Source organism: Adiantum capillus-veneris, chromosome 13, assembly GCF_014529385.1.
Source record: "Adiantum capillus-veneris isolate H3 chromosome 13, ASM1452938v2, whole genome shotgun sequence".
In the NCBI taxonomy this organism is placed as follows: domain Eukaryota; kingdom Viridiplantae; phylum Streptophyta; class Polypodiopsida; order Polypodiales; family Pteridaceae; genus Adiantum; species Adiantum capillus-veneris.
The window spans coordinates 21,807,484-21,824,005 of record NC_140943.1 but is presented as its reverse complement, the minus strand read 5'-3'; the positions used below and the strand labels follow the sequence as shown (position 1 = coordinate 21,824,005).

At 45.8% G+C, this 16,522-nt stretch overlaps 1 protein-coding gene across 5 annotated transcripts in view; it reads right to left on the bottom strand.

Moving 5' to 3' along the window:
• Positions 1–8,663, bottom strand: part of LOC147443690 (RNA methyltransferase family protein) — a 126,484-nt gene extending 117,821 nt beyond the window's left edge. For all 5 annotated transcript variants that reach the window (XM_086526494.1, XM_086526496.1, XM_086526495.1 and 2 more), the window contains exon 1: positions 8,203–8,663. In XM_086526494.1, the coding sequence (XP_086382620.1) occupies positions 8,203–8,583 (381 nt within the window). In that variant the 5' untranslated portion in view covers positions 8,584–8,663. The remainder of the gene's footprint in view (positions 1–8,202) is intronic.
• Between the last annotated feature and the right edge of the window lie 7,859 nt (positions 8,664–16,522).

Sequence of the window (16,522 nt, the reverse complement as noted above, 5' to 3'; positions counted from 1 at the left end):
TCTACGGGCGCACCCCTTGGCGGCCTTGCGCTCACACCAAGGTTGCTTTTTCCCACCTCACGTCGATTGACCGGCTAAGTGCACGGTCCACTCTCAATGAGTGAAAAGAGACACAAGGGGAGGCTGGACAAGCCCATCTTTCTTGGGATTCCTGTCACTCTTCAACAAAACACGATTAGGAATCGACACGCCCAAGCGAGCTTAGGTTCGTGCGACCTCAACATGCAAAAAAAAATTCTTGTGGTTCTTTCCTTGAGTAATGCAGAACACTTCCAAAGCTCTGATACCAATGTAAGGTGCAGCGGAATGAATGTTGTATTTTCTCAAGATTAGTGATCTTTATTTGCTCAAGGTTCCTTTTAGCTCTTAGGGAAGAAGAGAGCCTTCCGTCTTTATGGAGAGTGCTATGATCACGAACAAAGTGAGTGGATATTGTGCATGCAAGTGTATGAGACTGAGAGAAGGAGAGAAAAGAGATACGACACCCGAGAGGTTGTAAAACCCTCCTCCGAAGGCCCCACTCTCGTCGACGAGAGTGGTCTACTTTTGATTGCACAAAGGTGTACAATCATGATGCATGGACTGATGCAAATGGGGACTATGTCGATGACGACGATGATGACTTCAGGGCTGAATTTGGTTCTCTTCTATCTGTTGTCCACAAGGGGGAATTGCTGAGGATCTGGGTGATCTTGGGGCTGCTTCATATGGCTGAAAATCCCTGGTTTTGGCAAGGGGATTTGGGCCGATAAAAAAACGATGATGAAGCTAGGCTTTGGTTGCGTTTTTACTGCTGCTATCGTGGGCTGAAAACCTTGTTGTAAAACATTGTCAAGCGCTGCGTTTTTCAAGGCTGAATAGCTGATGTAAAGCGCTGAGTTCTGCTGAGTGTTAGCGATCCAAAAACCCCAGTATTTTGGGTTGCCTGTGGAGGGGGAAAACGCCAGGAAAGGGAAGCTTTTATGGCGATGGGCTGAAGCTTGATAAACGCCAAGGGAGGGAGACTGATGGCGATGATGAAACGCTGGGGGTTGATGATGGAGTGGCCTCACCAAGTTGGCTTGGGGAGGATCTTGTTGAGAGAGGGAGGGAACACCTGTTGCTTGGGAAGCCTGTTTTGCTCCTTGCTCATTTGCCCTATTGTGCTAACTTGGGTTTGCTTATATATTAACTTACCCAATTTGCCCTACTGAGTTCCCAACAAAAGTCACTTAATAAATAAGTGAAAAATGTTAAAAATAGGGAAAAATAGGATAAAGTCACTTGAAAAATCCCCAAACTGACTCTGATGGAATCTGATGGAAATGCTTATGCTTATGCGGTGTGCAACCAGAGGATATGCATCTACACTGAGTGACTGGGCATGCACGGTCTACGAATAGACTCACAAAAGTGTCAGATCACTTCTAATCTAAACTGATTGGACTTGACGGAAACCCTGTTATGGTGTAGCTTGTCCACGGCACACATAGGGTTGGATGTGTCATGTGACAAGACCATAAGAGATTGATAAGCCCCAAGCCTTACCTATAAAGGGAGCACTTGGCCTAGCCTTTTAGCATCAGAAGAGCTAGCGTCATCCAGCGTTTTACAGAGTAGCAAAGCAACCTTGGCGTTTTGCTCCAGACCAACACCAACGTTTCTTGATTTGCAGCCAGGCCTAGCGTTTTTGCTTGGCAACAGCAGATCAGCCATAGGGCTTCCCCACTACAAATCAGCCTCAGCGTTTTTCAACCCTTTCTGTCGCCCGAAAGCGGCTTGCATCTGCTTTCCGGCCTCTTCATTGCGGTCCAATACTTCGGTAGCCCATGGAGCCTCTCTTCGGCCATTCCCTCGCCGGCATCGAGTGCTCCCAATGCTGTCCATCCGCAATCCCACATCGAGAGGGATCCAAAGGTGCATCAAATCAGCCCCGAGGTTGTTTCATCTTGAAGAGTTACCGAGGCAATATTCAAGTCAAAAGTCTCCACTTGAGGTAATGCATGTGTGTACATTCCATTTACGCAATCTAAAGCAAATACCACATTGGCAATGGTGTGGAGCCCTTGAGAGAGTTGGTTGGGACCCCATCGAGTCTCTCTCTCTCTCTCTCTCTCTCTCTCTCTCTCTCTCTCTCTCTCTCTCTCTCTCTCCACATATCTATGTCGCTCTCTCATTCCCTCTCTTCAAGGAAAGTAAAAGGAACCATCATTCAAGCTAAAGCAATCACTAACGCAAGGAAGAGAAGTAAAAGATTTGTGGAAGTGTAAAACCTAGATCTTCACCATTTCAATTCCCCTGCACCTGACACAATAATACTATGACAACCCTCTAAATTGTAGATTTCCGCAAAGTTTTTGAAACAGGCCCGCGAAACAGACTCATCTTGTGCCTTCATAGATGATTTGGCGCATTTACCTTTTATATGTGCAATTTTACAGGACGAGTACGATACCCAAGTGACACATTCCAAAGACTATTGCAAGCACTACTCGTGTCACGCAAGGGTGCCCACTCTCTCCAATGCTAAATAGACCAGAGTTACCCGGAACGCGGAACGGGAACGGCGACGGGCCTCCCTGCGGAACAGGGGAACGGGAATGGGCCCGGAACGGGAGGCTAAAAAAACACCCAAATATTATTTTTTTTAACGTTATGTGTTTGAATACAAGTAGTATTAGAGTCCTTTGACTCTAATACCCACAAAATTGAAAAAACACAATTCGAAGACCATTTAACCTTATTATGACTTGATTGGGAGGTGAGGCGCCCAGAGTACATAGCCAGATGAACAACAATGAGCAAACACAATGCCCATAGTACATACACAATGCTCTCAAATAATTGCAAGAGTAGTAGTCAGAGATAACACTTTGGAATTAATTATGGCTAACATAGTAACAAGCCTCAAGGGCCGCCAGCGGCCAAGGTGCTACAAAAAAACCAAAGGGGGGCAAAGTTCAAACCAGCCTTCAGTGACCACAATACCAAAAGACTGAAGGTGACATATACCATAAAGATGCTAGTAGCTACAAATGGCAAAGAGGGCAAGGCTCAAGCAGCCATACAAAAAGGTGGATAAATGGCAAAGACTCAAGACTCAAGAGCCACTAGCCTGAGAGGCCTCCCAATCCGTAGTAGCCGGCTGTAAATCATGCACATCCTCCCATTCCTCATCATCGAGGTCTAGGTCCGGCTCGATCTCAACCACAGATGAAGTACCTGGTGTTGGTGGATGTGCATCTCCACCCGCCTGAGAAGCCTCTTGCTCCATCTCCCACTGTGTAAAAGGATCTGTCTGTTTGTCTGTACTCTTGCAAAGCATTTTCAAATTTGCGCTGACGAAGACAAGATCATTAGCCTTCTCCACTCCAAGCCGAATTCTCTTCTTGGAAGCAATGTGGCTAAAGGTACTCCACAATTGCTCCAAGCATGAGGTACTAACTGACTGGCTGAGAATACGGATCGCCAATCTCTGAAGCTCAGGGCTATCATAGCCATAGTCCTCCCACCAAAGCACTGACCCTATTTTCCTGCGATCAATCTGAGCTTCTGAACTGCCAAATGACCCCCGCATCTCTCTGTACTGTCTCAGCTGATCTCTGACAATGCGTCGCCCATCTCTGTCTAGAACCATCTTGTTTAAGATCTCTGTAAATTGGTTCATGACTTCCCCATCTGTCTCTTGCCCTGCACCTTGGAACTCTGGATCCACCATGTACGCTGCCCCGTGTAAAGGAGAGGCATATAAATTCCACCTCGAGCTGCAAAGCGCATGGATCTCCTCATATCGCTCTGCGTTCGGCTCAAGTTGTGCAAGCTGCTCAATCATGCGGTCCATTGCCTCATAAATCTTGCCAATGCAAGGATCCATGCCATCCAGAACTCGAAGCAAATGAACCACCGGTTTTACCTGTGCATCTAGACTCTTGAGCTCCTTCCAGAACTCAAGATCCTCTGCCTTATCCTTGCACAAAATCCCTGCAACTGTCTTTGCATAGGGGGAGGTGGTGAACTCATCACTGATGAAGACCTGTCGGACCGCATTTTGATATTCAGACAGCCTGCGTACAAGAAGAAAGTTGAATGCGAAGCAGGTATCTGAATACTTTAGAAGCACTTTGCCGCCCGACCTCTTGAGGTACTCACTCCGAACCAAGTTGTGATTGTTGATGAAAGTAACCATCTTCACTGCATCAGCAATGAGTGGAGCAATCCAGTCTAGCTTGCCGATGTCTTTTAGAAGGTTGTTCAAGCAGTGTGCCATGCAAAAGCACACTGTCACATGCGGATAGTGGCCCTCTATGATAGCTGTTGCTGCCCTGTTTGATGCCTCCCCATCTGTGACAAAGGCCACCACGTGTTGCTCACCGATGGTTTCTATGGCCGTTGTCCACTCTGCAGAGAGGACATCAGCGGACTTGCCACTCTCAGTGGCATCATGAGAGGGCACAAAGTACATCTCTCCACTGGAGTATGCGACGAGACCATGGATAGATCTCTTCCTTGTATCGCTCCACCCGTCAGCAATGAGGAAAACGCCATGTTTTGCCCGAAGACGCTGAATGTTGAGGGTTGCTTGCTCCACGATAGCCTTCTCTCGATCGAGCAAGGTGGTTCGGAGAGCCTCTGAAGATGGCGGCACATAGCCGATGCCATACTCTCCTATCCGTTGCACCATGACTTTCCAATACTCCGACCTATTTCGATCAAACATAGAAGAGGTTAGTATCAAAAAAGTGGAAACGACGATAACGGAAAAAATGAGAGAGAAGATTGATGAATCATAAAACAATGAACATACCTCGCTGCGACAAATGGGATATGGTCGTGATAGAAGAATTGAGCCACGGCCGCATCCACCTCTTCCTTCTTCTTTGGGTCCCAAGAGGTTGCAAGGGTCTTTTGGCGACGAATTGGACCTTTTGAAGATGCACCAACACCTACACCGGGTAGAGAGGAAGAAGGGAAAATGAGGGTCTTTGGATCAATACCTTTGCGTGCCGGCTTGGCTTTACGGTTGAATTGCCGATCCTTTTCCTCGAGCTCCTTCCTCTTCTCGATGGTTACGTTGGCACAAAATTTCACCTCATGTCCCGGCACTCGAAGAAAGTGTGCCCTCACTTTGTCATGCCCCCCTTTCTGCGTGTAAGAGCATAGCTTGCATCCCCATGCACGAGAACCTCCCGCCGCCGACAAGGTGCCCTCCGAGGTCACTTCATCCCACCACGACCATTCCTTCGCCTTTTGAGTGTTGCCCGCATGAACGGAGGGGGTTGAACGAGAAGAAGAGGCCATGGATGATGGATTATCCGTGAAAGAGAGAGCTTGATCTTGAACTTTGAGAGAGAGAGAGAGGGATTGAGAGAGAGAGGCTTGCCGCTTGATTCCGTGAGAGCTTGAGCCTTGAGCCTTGAAAGTTGAGGGTTAGAACTTAGAAGTTAGCCCAAGAGACTCGAGAGAGAGAGCTTGAGAGCTTGAGCCTTGAGGCATGCCGCGGCGCCACACTAAGGCTTGAGAGTTGAGAGCAAGCTAGGGAGAATGAGCTTGGCTTGAGAGTTGAGAGCAAGGCTCAAGCAAGGGAGAATGGGCCTTGAGGCTTGATGAGTGTGTGAAGAATGGGGGAGGAGGGGGGCATTATATACTTTTTTCACTGCTGAAAATGGCCGTTGACTGCCCAACAGTCATTTTTTTAAATTTCAAAAACTGTCGTTGGGGCCGTTCCGGCCCGTTCCGATGACAGCTTTCAGCCGGAACGCCGTTCCGTTCCGACGCATTCCAGAAACCTCCAGCCGGCCGGAACGCCGTTCCGGCGTTCCAAGGCCCTAAAATGCCGTTCCCCGGTAACTCTGAAATAGACTCTACATAGTGCAGATGCAACACTAGTCTCTTTGCTCCATAGAGTTGAAGGAGGTAACCATGGATCACATGAATAGCTCTCACACCTACATGGTGACACAATCTATGTTGCAACATCCCACGGTGGCACCGCATGAGCTAGTTGGACTATTTGGCACTATTTGTGGCTGTAAGAGTCACCAATGTTCAAAGTTGATGAGGCAACTCATAATTTTTTGAACCACTTGTCGTTGGTCGAAAATTGAAGTTGCCAGAGACTCCTAGTGACATGAGTACACCAGACGTTTGGCGAATAATTATGACAAAACAATGTAGAACATTGTTGTTTTAGGAGAGCCACTAGCCGTACAAGAGTAGAACGCTAGTCTTGATGTTCAGATCATGCACCTATCTAAAGCAAACATGTATTTGGATAGCCTTACATGAGTTCTACATAGCAAAGAGTAACCTTACAGTAAACCTTGGGAAAACTAGGGTCCCGTTCTTTCACACCTCTCGCCAAATCAAGAGCAAAGCTTCGTTTACATTGAAAGATTTTCACATGTGCCTCGACATTACCTTCACAACCACCACAAGTCACTTTCCATGTGAAGGGCAGCGAGGGACAAACTCACCTGAGGATATGCAACATTGGTGATACTAGAACTTGTTGACCCCATGTACATTTCCAAGAACTTCACACGAAGGAGTCAACCATGCTATGATGTATGCAGCAACACCTGCTTCGGTAGGTTGACGGCCTCCTGGTGACAAAAATTAAGGATAATATCAGGCATCATCCACAACAAGCCCTCAGTTTCACATGATACTCTCAAAGCAGAGGTGGCCACACAACCCATGCTAGTAGAGGTTCTTTTTTATACAATATATACAGTATGCTTATCCAAAGGATCAAAGAACTACCACAGGATAGATTCATGTAGAGCTTTTAAGACATCCAGACAGCTAACAAAGACCGAAGAGAGTACATGGTCCCATTACAGCATGCAAAGATTATTCAAGCTAGCAAACAACCAAGGCCACAGGATATCGGGCTCAAAGAGTGTCCATACATATATCAACGTATTGATATACACATTTATACATACAGTTTTGTGCACATGATTAACAGTGAGACTGAGAGCAGTTTCGCACAGGAGGAGATAGAACCCCCGCCTCTCATTAGCAAGTCTGCTCTTCATGAGTGAACCCAACTGCATTTCAAAAGGTAGGGATAGAAGACGGTGTTGGAAAAACAAAAGCAAGGAGCATCTCTATAGCAATGTCTCTCAATAGCGCCAAGATAAAAATTTAGCACCATAAGCCTTATCAAAATAACTCACACAACACCACAACTTAAAGGTAAGTGATCCCTTGGGAATTTACAAACACACGCCCATCCAAAAGACCGCCATGGAAACTAAGAAGCATCTGCCCTGGCATGGAATTACAGCACACTCCAACCGATGCACTTGAGGAAAAGAGCTTCCCTCTTCACCAAAATCCTCTTTAAAACCACAATTTCAAAGCGTACATACGTCACAAAACAAGCGAGCTTCTCTAAAGCCACCATTTCAAAGCGTACAAACGCCACGAAACATGCATGCTTCCATAGCTTACTCTATCTCAAATTGCGTGCGAGCTGTCATATCTTGTACCCTACGAGAAACAGACTATATCTCCCAAACCATAACTCCAAAAGGGATGCTTTCAAGCCTCAAAACTTCTCTGTATTTTTTACAACAAAAGTTCTAAAGACCATAAATTTCAAATCCATCTCTATGTGCAAAATTGGACAAGCTGTCCAGCACGATCAAACGTAGGGAAGGCTACTCGAGGGCAAAAAACTCCATAAAAAAGCACGAGGAAGACACAACGACCAAAAACTTGCAGATTTTTGATATTTTGCTTAATTTTTGTTTAGTTTGTACACGATTTTAGTTATATACAAAGTTATCCTTCAAAAACTCACTTACGGACACCCGAGGCAACTCGATAGCTGACGCTACACTAGCGACTTGCACTGCATATACATGTGCTTGCTATAGCAAAAAATCCCACAAAAAGAAAGCCCACACACCCTTTTGACACACAGCATGTAAAAATTTACAAGAAACGGTGTGTTCAAAAATAGCAACAACGGAATTTCCAACTTTGCCAAAATCGACAGAGTTCGGAAATGGAGGCAGCGTTTTGTTGATGTGAGCGGGCTGTGGTGCACGCTAGTTCTCTTACTTGGGAGTTTTTTAGTGTTTTGTCAGTGAATTTGGATTGCAAAATCCATGTGCTCACTCATATGCTTCTAATTGTCATCACAGCAATGTGAATAGACTTCTGATTGTAATCTTATGAAAAACGAGCAATGGCATATAGAAGTCAACCAACCTCAGCGTAGCTTCCCTTTTTCCTGGTAATTTGAGCGATCAATCGTTCCCCAGGCAGAGCATGATCACAAAGCACCACAAACCCTGTGTCAACGATTTTGCAAACGCCTTTACCTTTGAAAGCGAGGCTCTCACAAAGCATTTCCAGCTGATGTCCTCTCTTAGGGAATGTGAAACGCTTCTCTTCTGATTGTTGTTGTGACTGTTGCTGTTGAGTACTCTCCTTGTGTTTATCTAGTACTATGCCATCCAGGAGAAGGGCTTCCTCTGCAAGCGAAGACAATGCCTGCGAGGGGGAGAGGGTGGAGTACAAGCTTGCGTGCGAGAACAAGCGAGGAAGAGAGCGTTGAGGCAACATTGCGCCATGAAAGCTGCCCGCCATAGCTCCACCGAACGTTGCTCTTTTCAACCTGTTGTGCGAGTGCAAATTCCACCGATAGTGTAGAAGGAAACTGCATTCTAGTGACTAAAGAAATTAGGATCACATGAAGGGCTCCTAAAGGCTAGGGAAAAAAAAAGTCATTACTTCCTTACCATAGGAGCCAATTTCGAATCCCTGACCTCTCGTTAACCCACGTGGCATCGCTTTTCAAACGGCTTCAATATTACATACTTATTTTTAATAGGTCGTGCGCGCTTTATTACAGGCAGCACTGCTCCCTCTCGGCAGCAGATGCAAAGCGAGGGCCTCTCTCCAAATGCAATCAGCTACGCATGCATCTTGAAGGCATCTGGCTCTACACAAGATGCTAATATGGCCAAAAAAATTTACTCACGAACAGCTCCCTCTCGGCAGCAGATGCAAATCCAGGGCCTCTCGCCAAATGCAATTAGAGACCTATTATTACATTGCTACTCAGTGCATTGATTACAGGATACGCGCAACAGGAGCAGAGCCAGAAAGCTCTCGGCTGTTTTCAGTGGATGGAGAGCAAGGGCCTCTCTCTAGATGCAATCACATACGCGTGCATCTTGAAAGCACACAAGACACTGGTTTGGGCTTAAAAATTCACTATGATATTGTTAGTAAGGGGATGTTGCAAAAAAACTGTCATGCTTGGCAATGCCTTGGTCGATATGTATGCTAGATGTGGTGCTCCTGTGCGAAATGTCGTCTTTTGGAACGCATGATTGCAAGATATGTCCAACAACAGCTGGGCTAGCAAGCTCTGGGTTGTTTTCAGGAGGTGCAAAGCGAAGACCTTTCTCCAGACGCTGTCACCTACGTGTGCATCTTGCAGGCATGTCGCTCGCTTTCAGCAGATGCAAAGCGAGGGCCTCTCTCCAAATGCAATCAGTTGTGCATGCATCTTGAAGGCATCTGGCTCTACGCAAGATGCTAAAATGGCCAAAAAAAAATTACTCACAAATAGCTCCCTCTCGACAGCAGATACAAATCCAGGGCCTCTCTCCAATGCAATTAGAGGCCTATTATTACATCGCTACTCAGTGCATTGATTACAGGATACACGCAACAAGAGCAGAGCCAGAAAGCTCTCAGCTGTTTTCAGTGGATGGAGAGCAACGGCCTCTCTCTAGATGCAATCACATACGTGTGCATCCTGAAAGCACACAAGACGCTGGTTTAGGCTTAAAAATTCACTCTGATATTGTTAGTAAGGGGATGTTGCAAAAAACTGTTATTTTTAACAGGTCGTGCGCACTTTATTACAGGCAGCACTGCTCCCTCTCGGCAGCAGATGCAAAGCGAGGGCCTCTCTCCAAATCCAATCAGCTATGCATGCATCTTGAAGGCATCTGGCTCTACGCAGATGCTGATATGGCCAAAAAAAATTACTCACAAACAGCTCCCTCTCGACAGAAGATGCAAATCCAGGGCCTCTCTCCAAATGCAATTAGAGGACTATTATTGCATTGCTACTCAGTGCATTGATTACAGGATACGCGCAGTAGGAGCAGAGCCAGAAAGCTCACAGCTGTTTTCAGCGGATGGAGAGCAAGGGCCTCTCTCTAGATGCAATCACATACGCGTGCATCTTGAAAGCACACAAGACACTGGTTTGGGCTTGAAAATTCACTCTGATATTGTTAGTAAGGGGATGTTGCAAAAAACTGTCATGCTTGGCAATGCATTGGTCGATATGTATGCTAGATGTGGTGCTCCTGTGCGAAATGTCATCTTTTGGAACGCATGATTGCAAGATATGTCCAACAACAGTTGGGCTAGCAAGCTCTGGACTGTTTTCAGGAGGTGCAAAGCAAAGACCTTTCTCCATATGTTGTCACCTACGTGTGCATCTTGCAGGCATGTCGCTCGCTTTCAGCAGATGCAAAGCGAGGGCCTCTCTCCAAATGCAATCATCTACACATGCATATTGAAGGCATCTGGCTCTACGCAAGATGCTGATATGGCAAAAAAAAAATCACTCATGAATAGCTCCCTCTCGGCAGCAGCAGCAGATGCAAATCCAGGGCCTCTCTCCAAATGCAATTAGAGGCCTATTATTACATTGCTACTCAGTGCATTGATTACAGGATACGCGCAATAGGAGCAGAGCCAGAAAGCTCTCAGCTATTTTCAACGGATGGAGAGCAAGGGCCTCTCTCTAGATGCAATCATGTATGCGTGCATCTTGAAAGCACACAAGACACTGGTTTGGGCTTAAAAATTCACTATGATATTGTTAGTAAGGGGATGTGTTAACCCTCAAGCACATTCCATCACCTAAGACAGACGCCGTATTATTTATTTGGTAGAGTCGGGTACCGAGCTTTTCGGTCCAATAGGAAAAGGGTAAGAGTGATCGCCGATGAGAGGCGCACTCTAACTGGAACATTCAAGGGATTAGTTGGCTAAGAATGGGCTCCCAAGTGTGAATGGGGCGAGCTCATATAAAAGTCAACTAAACCTAAAATTCACTCATTCTTTCATTTGTGCAATTGAAGAGTGCTTTTGCTCCCATCTCCATGTTCTTCTTCATCATCTCCTTGTGTGTGTGTGTATGCCTAAGAGAGAGAGAGAGAGAGAGAGAGAGAGAGAGAGAGAGAGTGTGTGATCAAGCACTGCAACGACGGCACGACGGCGGTGAAGCGGTTGAGGCGGCGTAGCGGCAGCTCCTTCTTCTTCGCGGAGAGGAATCCTCCACGAAGGCGAGCGTAGGGCGGTGAGTGACACACCATTGCTCTCTTGAGCTTGCTAGATTAGTCTAGTTGTGTGCTTGGAGCCATTTGTGGCTCACACACAGCGTATCGGCAAGTCCCTTGCATTGACACGTGCGACAGATCACACACACATTTTTGGCGCCGTTGCCGGGGAATGCGTTGCATTAAGCTTGAGTAGCACTCTATGCTACTTTGTGGTGCATTTTGAATTGTAGGAAAGGTAGAGAAAGAAGGTGTGTGTTTTGAGAAGGAGTTTGTTTTGCTGATGTGTATTGTTTTGTTAAAGGTACTGTGTTTTTTTCTTTTGTTAATAAGGTGTTGAAAGGTACTGTGTTTTTTCTGTGATAAGGTGTTAGGATTAAGGTAGTAGATCCATAATACTAGTTCTGTGTAAAGTACAGTAAGTAGTAAGTAGATCTATTAGAGCTAATGAGTTACTATATTAGTGTCTTAGTGTGTAACACTAGCTCTATTAGTTGTAAGTAGGTAGGTTAGGTGTGTGTGTGCTCGTGTGCACAGCGCGGCCGCGACGACCTTATCCAAAATAAAAAATAAAAAAATTTAAAGGTAGGACCGGGATTGGGAATATCGCCCAGGCCCAAGCCCAAGCTCACGCTCAGGCTCAGGCCTCATTCGCCCTTTAAAATTACGTATTTTAGCTTCACACGTAGCTAAAAATTGACCTTTTTGAGGACCAACGGAGCTTCAGGTAACCAAACGCTATGCTGTAAAGCACACCACGACCCTCTGAGTGATACGCTCGTTTCAAGCTATCACACACTTTAATCAAAAAATCGATCATTAAAAAACATTACAAAAGATCAAAAAACGAGTGAAAACGAACGCCTAAAAAAGTAAGCGGTTAACCTTCAAGGTTATTCATCGACGCTTGTAGGGTTCCAAAGGCACATGCATCTGCGCTCTGGTCGTGTGCTAGAGTCGGAGCAACTAGAGAGAATTTCGACTTACGCGAGTTCTCAATATCCACCTACCTTAGGTTCTGGGCCCTCAGCGGGGACCCAAGGTAGTACAAACCAAGACCCAAACATAGCGGCTAGTGACTCTCCCTCTGACTATGATGTCATGGAGGGTTTCCCAATGCCTAATCCCGATAGCTCAAGCCAAGACATGCATGCCATGGGTCCACGGTCTGGGCCGAGCGTGCTTAGCCGCTTGGAGGAAACCTTTAGTAGAGCCATTCGTTCCGAACATGGAGCTAACGATGTAAACGAGGGGGGGGGGAAGTAAATTCGCCATTCATGACCAACGTAGACCCTATGCTCTTAGAGAGTGTGCACATGAATACTCCATTCACTGCACCCCCTGACTCTTCAGAGTTATTTCCCTCCGAGGTTATATTACCTGATGGTAGAAGCCTTGCCGAAGTGCAAGAAGTTGAGTGGTATATCATTGCAGCCTGGGGAAAAGGAAATTGAGAGCGTACACAAGGCGGAGCAACGAAGAGAGTTAAAAGCGAAAGCTTCTATGTTAATATCCTTGATAAGAGAGCAATTGAGTGCTCTTGACTTAGCAACCACTAAGGGTCAACCCATAGAGAGCCACATTGCATCTAGTTCAAAGGACACCCCTAGCATCTCAAGCCTAGATGGAGTGTTCCTAAAGGAGAACTGGGAGTACGAACTACAAATAGAAACTCTAACCAACCTACACAGGTCACACCTATCACGTGGGTTGGTTAGATGTCCTACAATCCACAACGGGTGCTACTAGTGTGGAGGATCAACAACAAAGAGTTTGTGAGGTCATCCATAGGGTTATTGAGCTAGAGAGATAGAACAAGCACTACAAGGTTGTGTGCTCTTGTGACGCTTTTAGCGATGGAAATACACTGGGTTTTTATAAGCCCCGGCGTCGCTACGAGCGTCGCTATTAGCGTCGATACGGGGACGTCGCTATATGCGTCGCTGTAGGGCCATCAATAGTGACGCTTATAGCGACGCTGCAGAGCCTAATATAGCGACGCCCGAGATGAGATTTTTTGGTGGTAGGGCATTGAATGCCTTGCCACCCATCAACCATATTGAATGTTTCGTTTGTCTATTTATCTTTGAAAAAAGAGTGCAAAGGTAAATATAGACCCAAAATAGTCACCCACAAGACAATATAATCATTAACTCCATCATCCATAGTACGTATTGTTTGCAAAATAAACATACAAAAATGACAAGCATGAAAAATCAATGACAATTGTACACAGCAGCAAAATCACTTGATTGTTAATCATTGCAAATGTAATAGTTACAAACCATTGTCATTATTTAAAAAATATACATGGTCTTCAAAAAGACGTATAAAAGTCGTCTCATGATACATAATCTATGACAAAAAGAAACTAATGCTATCTAGCTATGGCTAAAATTGACGTCGTCTAATCAGACGTCTCATCGCGTCGAAGCGCCGTATCTGTCGGATTCTGCAAAAAAAAAAACAATAAGATAGCTTTTTGTAAGTATAAACATATAGCGACGTTTATAAAACAATACAATAAATAGAAAAGAATAAACCATAATACTAACCATGCCGCCGCGAGAAGTCAGTATGTCTATAAGGGCGTTTAAGCCCTTCCTGCCTACGTACTCACGCTCGTATGGTGTGGGATCACATCCTATAAACGGCCACTGTCAAAACATACAAAGAATCCATTATGTTAGAATTTCAAATCCCATAAACCCTAAACTATCAAACATAGATGCGAAAACACTTACAAAATCGGCCTCAAATGATGCCCACCCGCCGCTCCCCAAGTGGTGCAAGCTCCCTGCCTCTACTCGCGCTCTGGCTACCTCCTTTTGTTGCTTCCACTTGTCGGGATTCTCGCGCTTCTTTCTCCACATGCTTCAAATCTTCTTTGGCCAGCCAATCTGGTCTGCTCCACCCATGCTTGATTGCTTTTTGCACTTCGGAACGCTTATGCTTGCAGTATTCATGCATTCGAACCTTCATCACATCTTGATTGAAGCGGTCATCCCGTGTTGGAACGGGAAACTCGTCATGAAGCATGCTGATGACTTTGTCTTTCAATTCATTCGGTAATTCACTCCAAGTGTTTAGTATGTAGTGTCTATACACCTGAGAGCAAAGACCGCGCATGTGCGAAATCACCTTCTTGCCTTCATCATCCAAGATGATGCCGCCGCTGAAGTCGACGGAGTAAGGCAAGCCCTCTCACCGCTGACGCGTGAACCTGGGTGTCTCGGCAGGGGTCTCTAGCGGCGTGTCAACGGGGTGGCGGATGCTAGGTGTCTCCACTGGAGTCTGAGCCCCGAAGCGAGGAGTGTCCATTGGAGTGACTCCTGGAGGAGTAGCTAGTGGTGTGTAGCTGCGGGGAACGGCAATCAACCGCGCAAAACCTGGTGTCGATGGCAATGATGTGGCTGGTGTCGGGATGGGCAAAGAAGGGGAGGGTAAAGAGCCTCGTCGAACATGAGGCGATGTTGAAGCATCGGTGGCGCCACCCCCACAACAACCGCCACCGCCACCACTAGAGCGCCGGTGCCTAGAAGATCGTCTCATTGACACCAAAGCTTCGGAGCACGCTGAGGACTCTGAAACAGAGGGAGATGAAGATGGAGTAGGAACGCGCGATGGTGTGCCAGAGCGATGACGCTCCACGTACCACTGTCTATGCTGGGGTGACAAAGAAGAAAGAAACTCCTCATCATCCATACCTGCATTAAACACACGAACATTTAAACTTAATATTGAATGAATGGAGTAGAAAACATAGACAAGTAGATAGATAGATAGAGAGAGAGAGAGAGAGAGAGAGGAGGAGGAGGAGGTGCTCCTCGTCTCTGCTTATAAGAACATACCTAGAGCATACGTACCTGGAGTGGACGCAAAGACCATTAAATACAATGACGCAATGACGCATATAAATACAATGATGCAATGGCGCAAATACTTAAAGAGCCGGAGAATCGTACAAGAACTTGAATGTGCTTGTAGCTTTGGAATGCTCAAAGGCTAGCAGCAACAGAAAGCGTTCTTCTTCTATTCAACTTGAGTGATGGAAGAGGCAAGTGCATACCTCTGAATTTACAAAACGGAGCAAAATTGTTCAAATACAATATTTATGGCTTTAAGAGATCTCTCTCTCATCCTCGCATAGTTCAACATAACTTCCTATATCTATATAGAGCTCTTCGTTTAAACAGATGCCCTCTGTTTCATTTTGTAGATCCTCTACATGCACCCCATAGAGAGTAGCAGCTTGATGTTCGTCTGGCACCACCTCCACGGCTTCTGACTGAGCATCTTCTCCGATCTCCTCCATTGATGCCGCTGTGATTGGCACATGGTAGCCTTCATACGTCCATGCACTACGAGGGGCTACCTCTATGACGTACCACCAGTTTGATGCAGACTTTATAGGATGAAATATCACCTGCAAGAGCCACATAACTTACATGAGAGCTTCCAAGCACATAAATTCTAAAATGGGATGTTAACTATTTACATACTTACTTGTTCACAATGCTCGAGTAGTACAAAAGTGTCTCTTAGGTCAGTCCATTTCTTAGTTGAATCCACCTCAAGAAAACCAAACTCTCCTCTACGCACAGTAGCGTTGTGACCCTCCATGATTATCTTGAACCATTGCACGTCGAACAAGTCGACAAAAAATCCTCTATAATCGATTCTCAAAATCTCTTGTAGCGTGCCGAAGTAAGTGAGTTCCGCCACCACAGGATCTGCATCAGAGGACCGTCGTCGACTAGACTGTTTAAATTTTGCCATGATTCCACAATCTTCAGTAAAACGTTTTTTGTCGATCCGTTCCACCCTAAAATGTCGACCTTTACACCATGCTGCTGTGTATGACTTATACTACAACCAACAAAGATTATGAGTGGCCGTTCAAACATCTAGAAAGTTACTAGTCGTACATTGCAAACTTACCTTGGTCGCGCAACCCCTAGAGTACTCCCACTCTTCCTCAGTCACTTCTTCACTACACTCTTATGCGCTTTTCAATTGGTTGTGCAACCATCTTAAGCTCATGAATGTTGGTAGGCTCTCCAGACCCGTCAGATAGTGCATCGGTGGTCGTCTTCCTCGTCTCCACTTGATTCTTGTCCTTTGTCGCTCTTGCTTTGCATCCTCATATTGTGAAATCCACTTCTGCATGACTGGATTGTGAAGCATGCAAAATCGGTTGATTTTAGCCTCTAGAT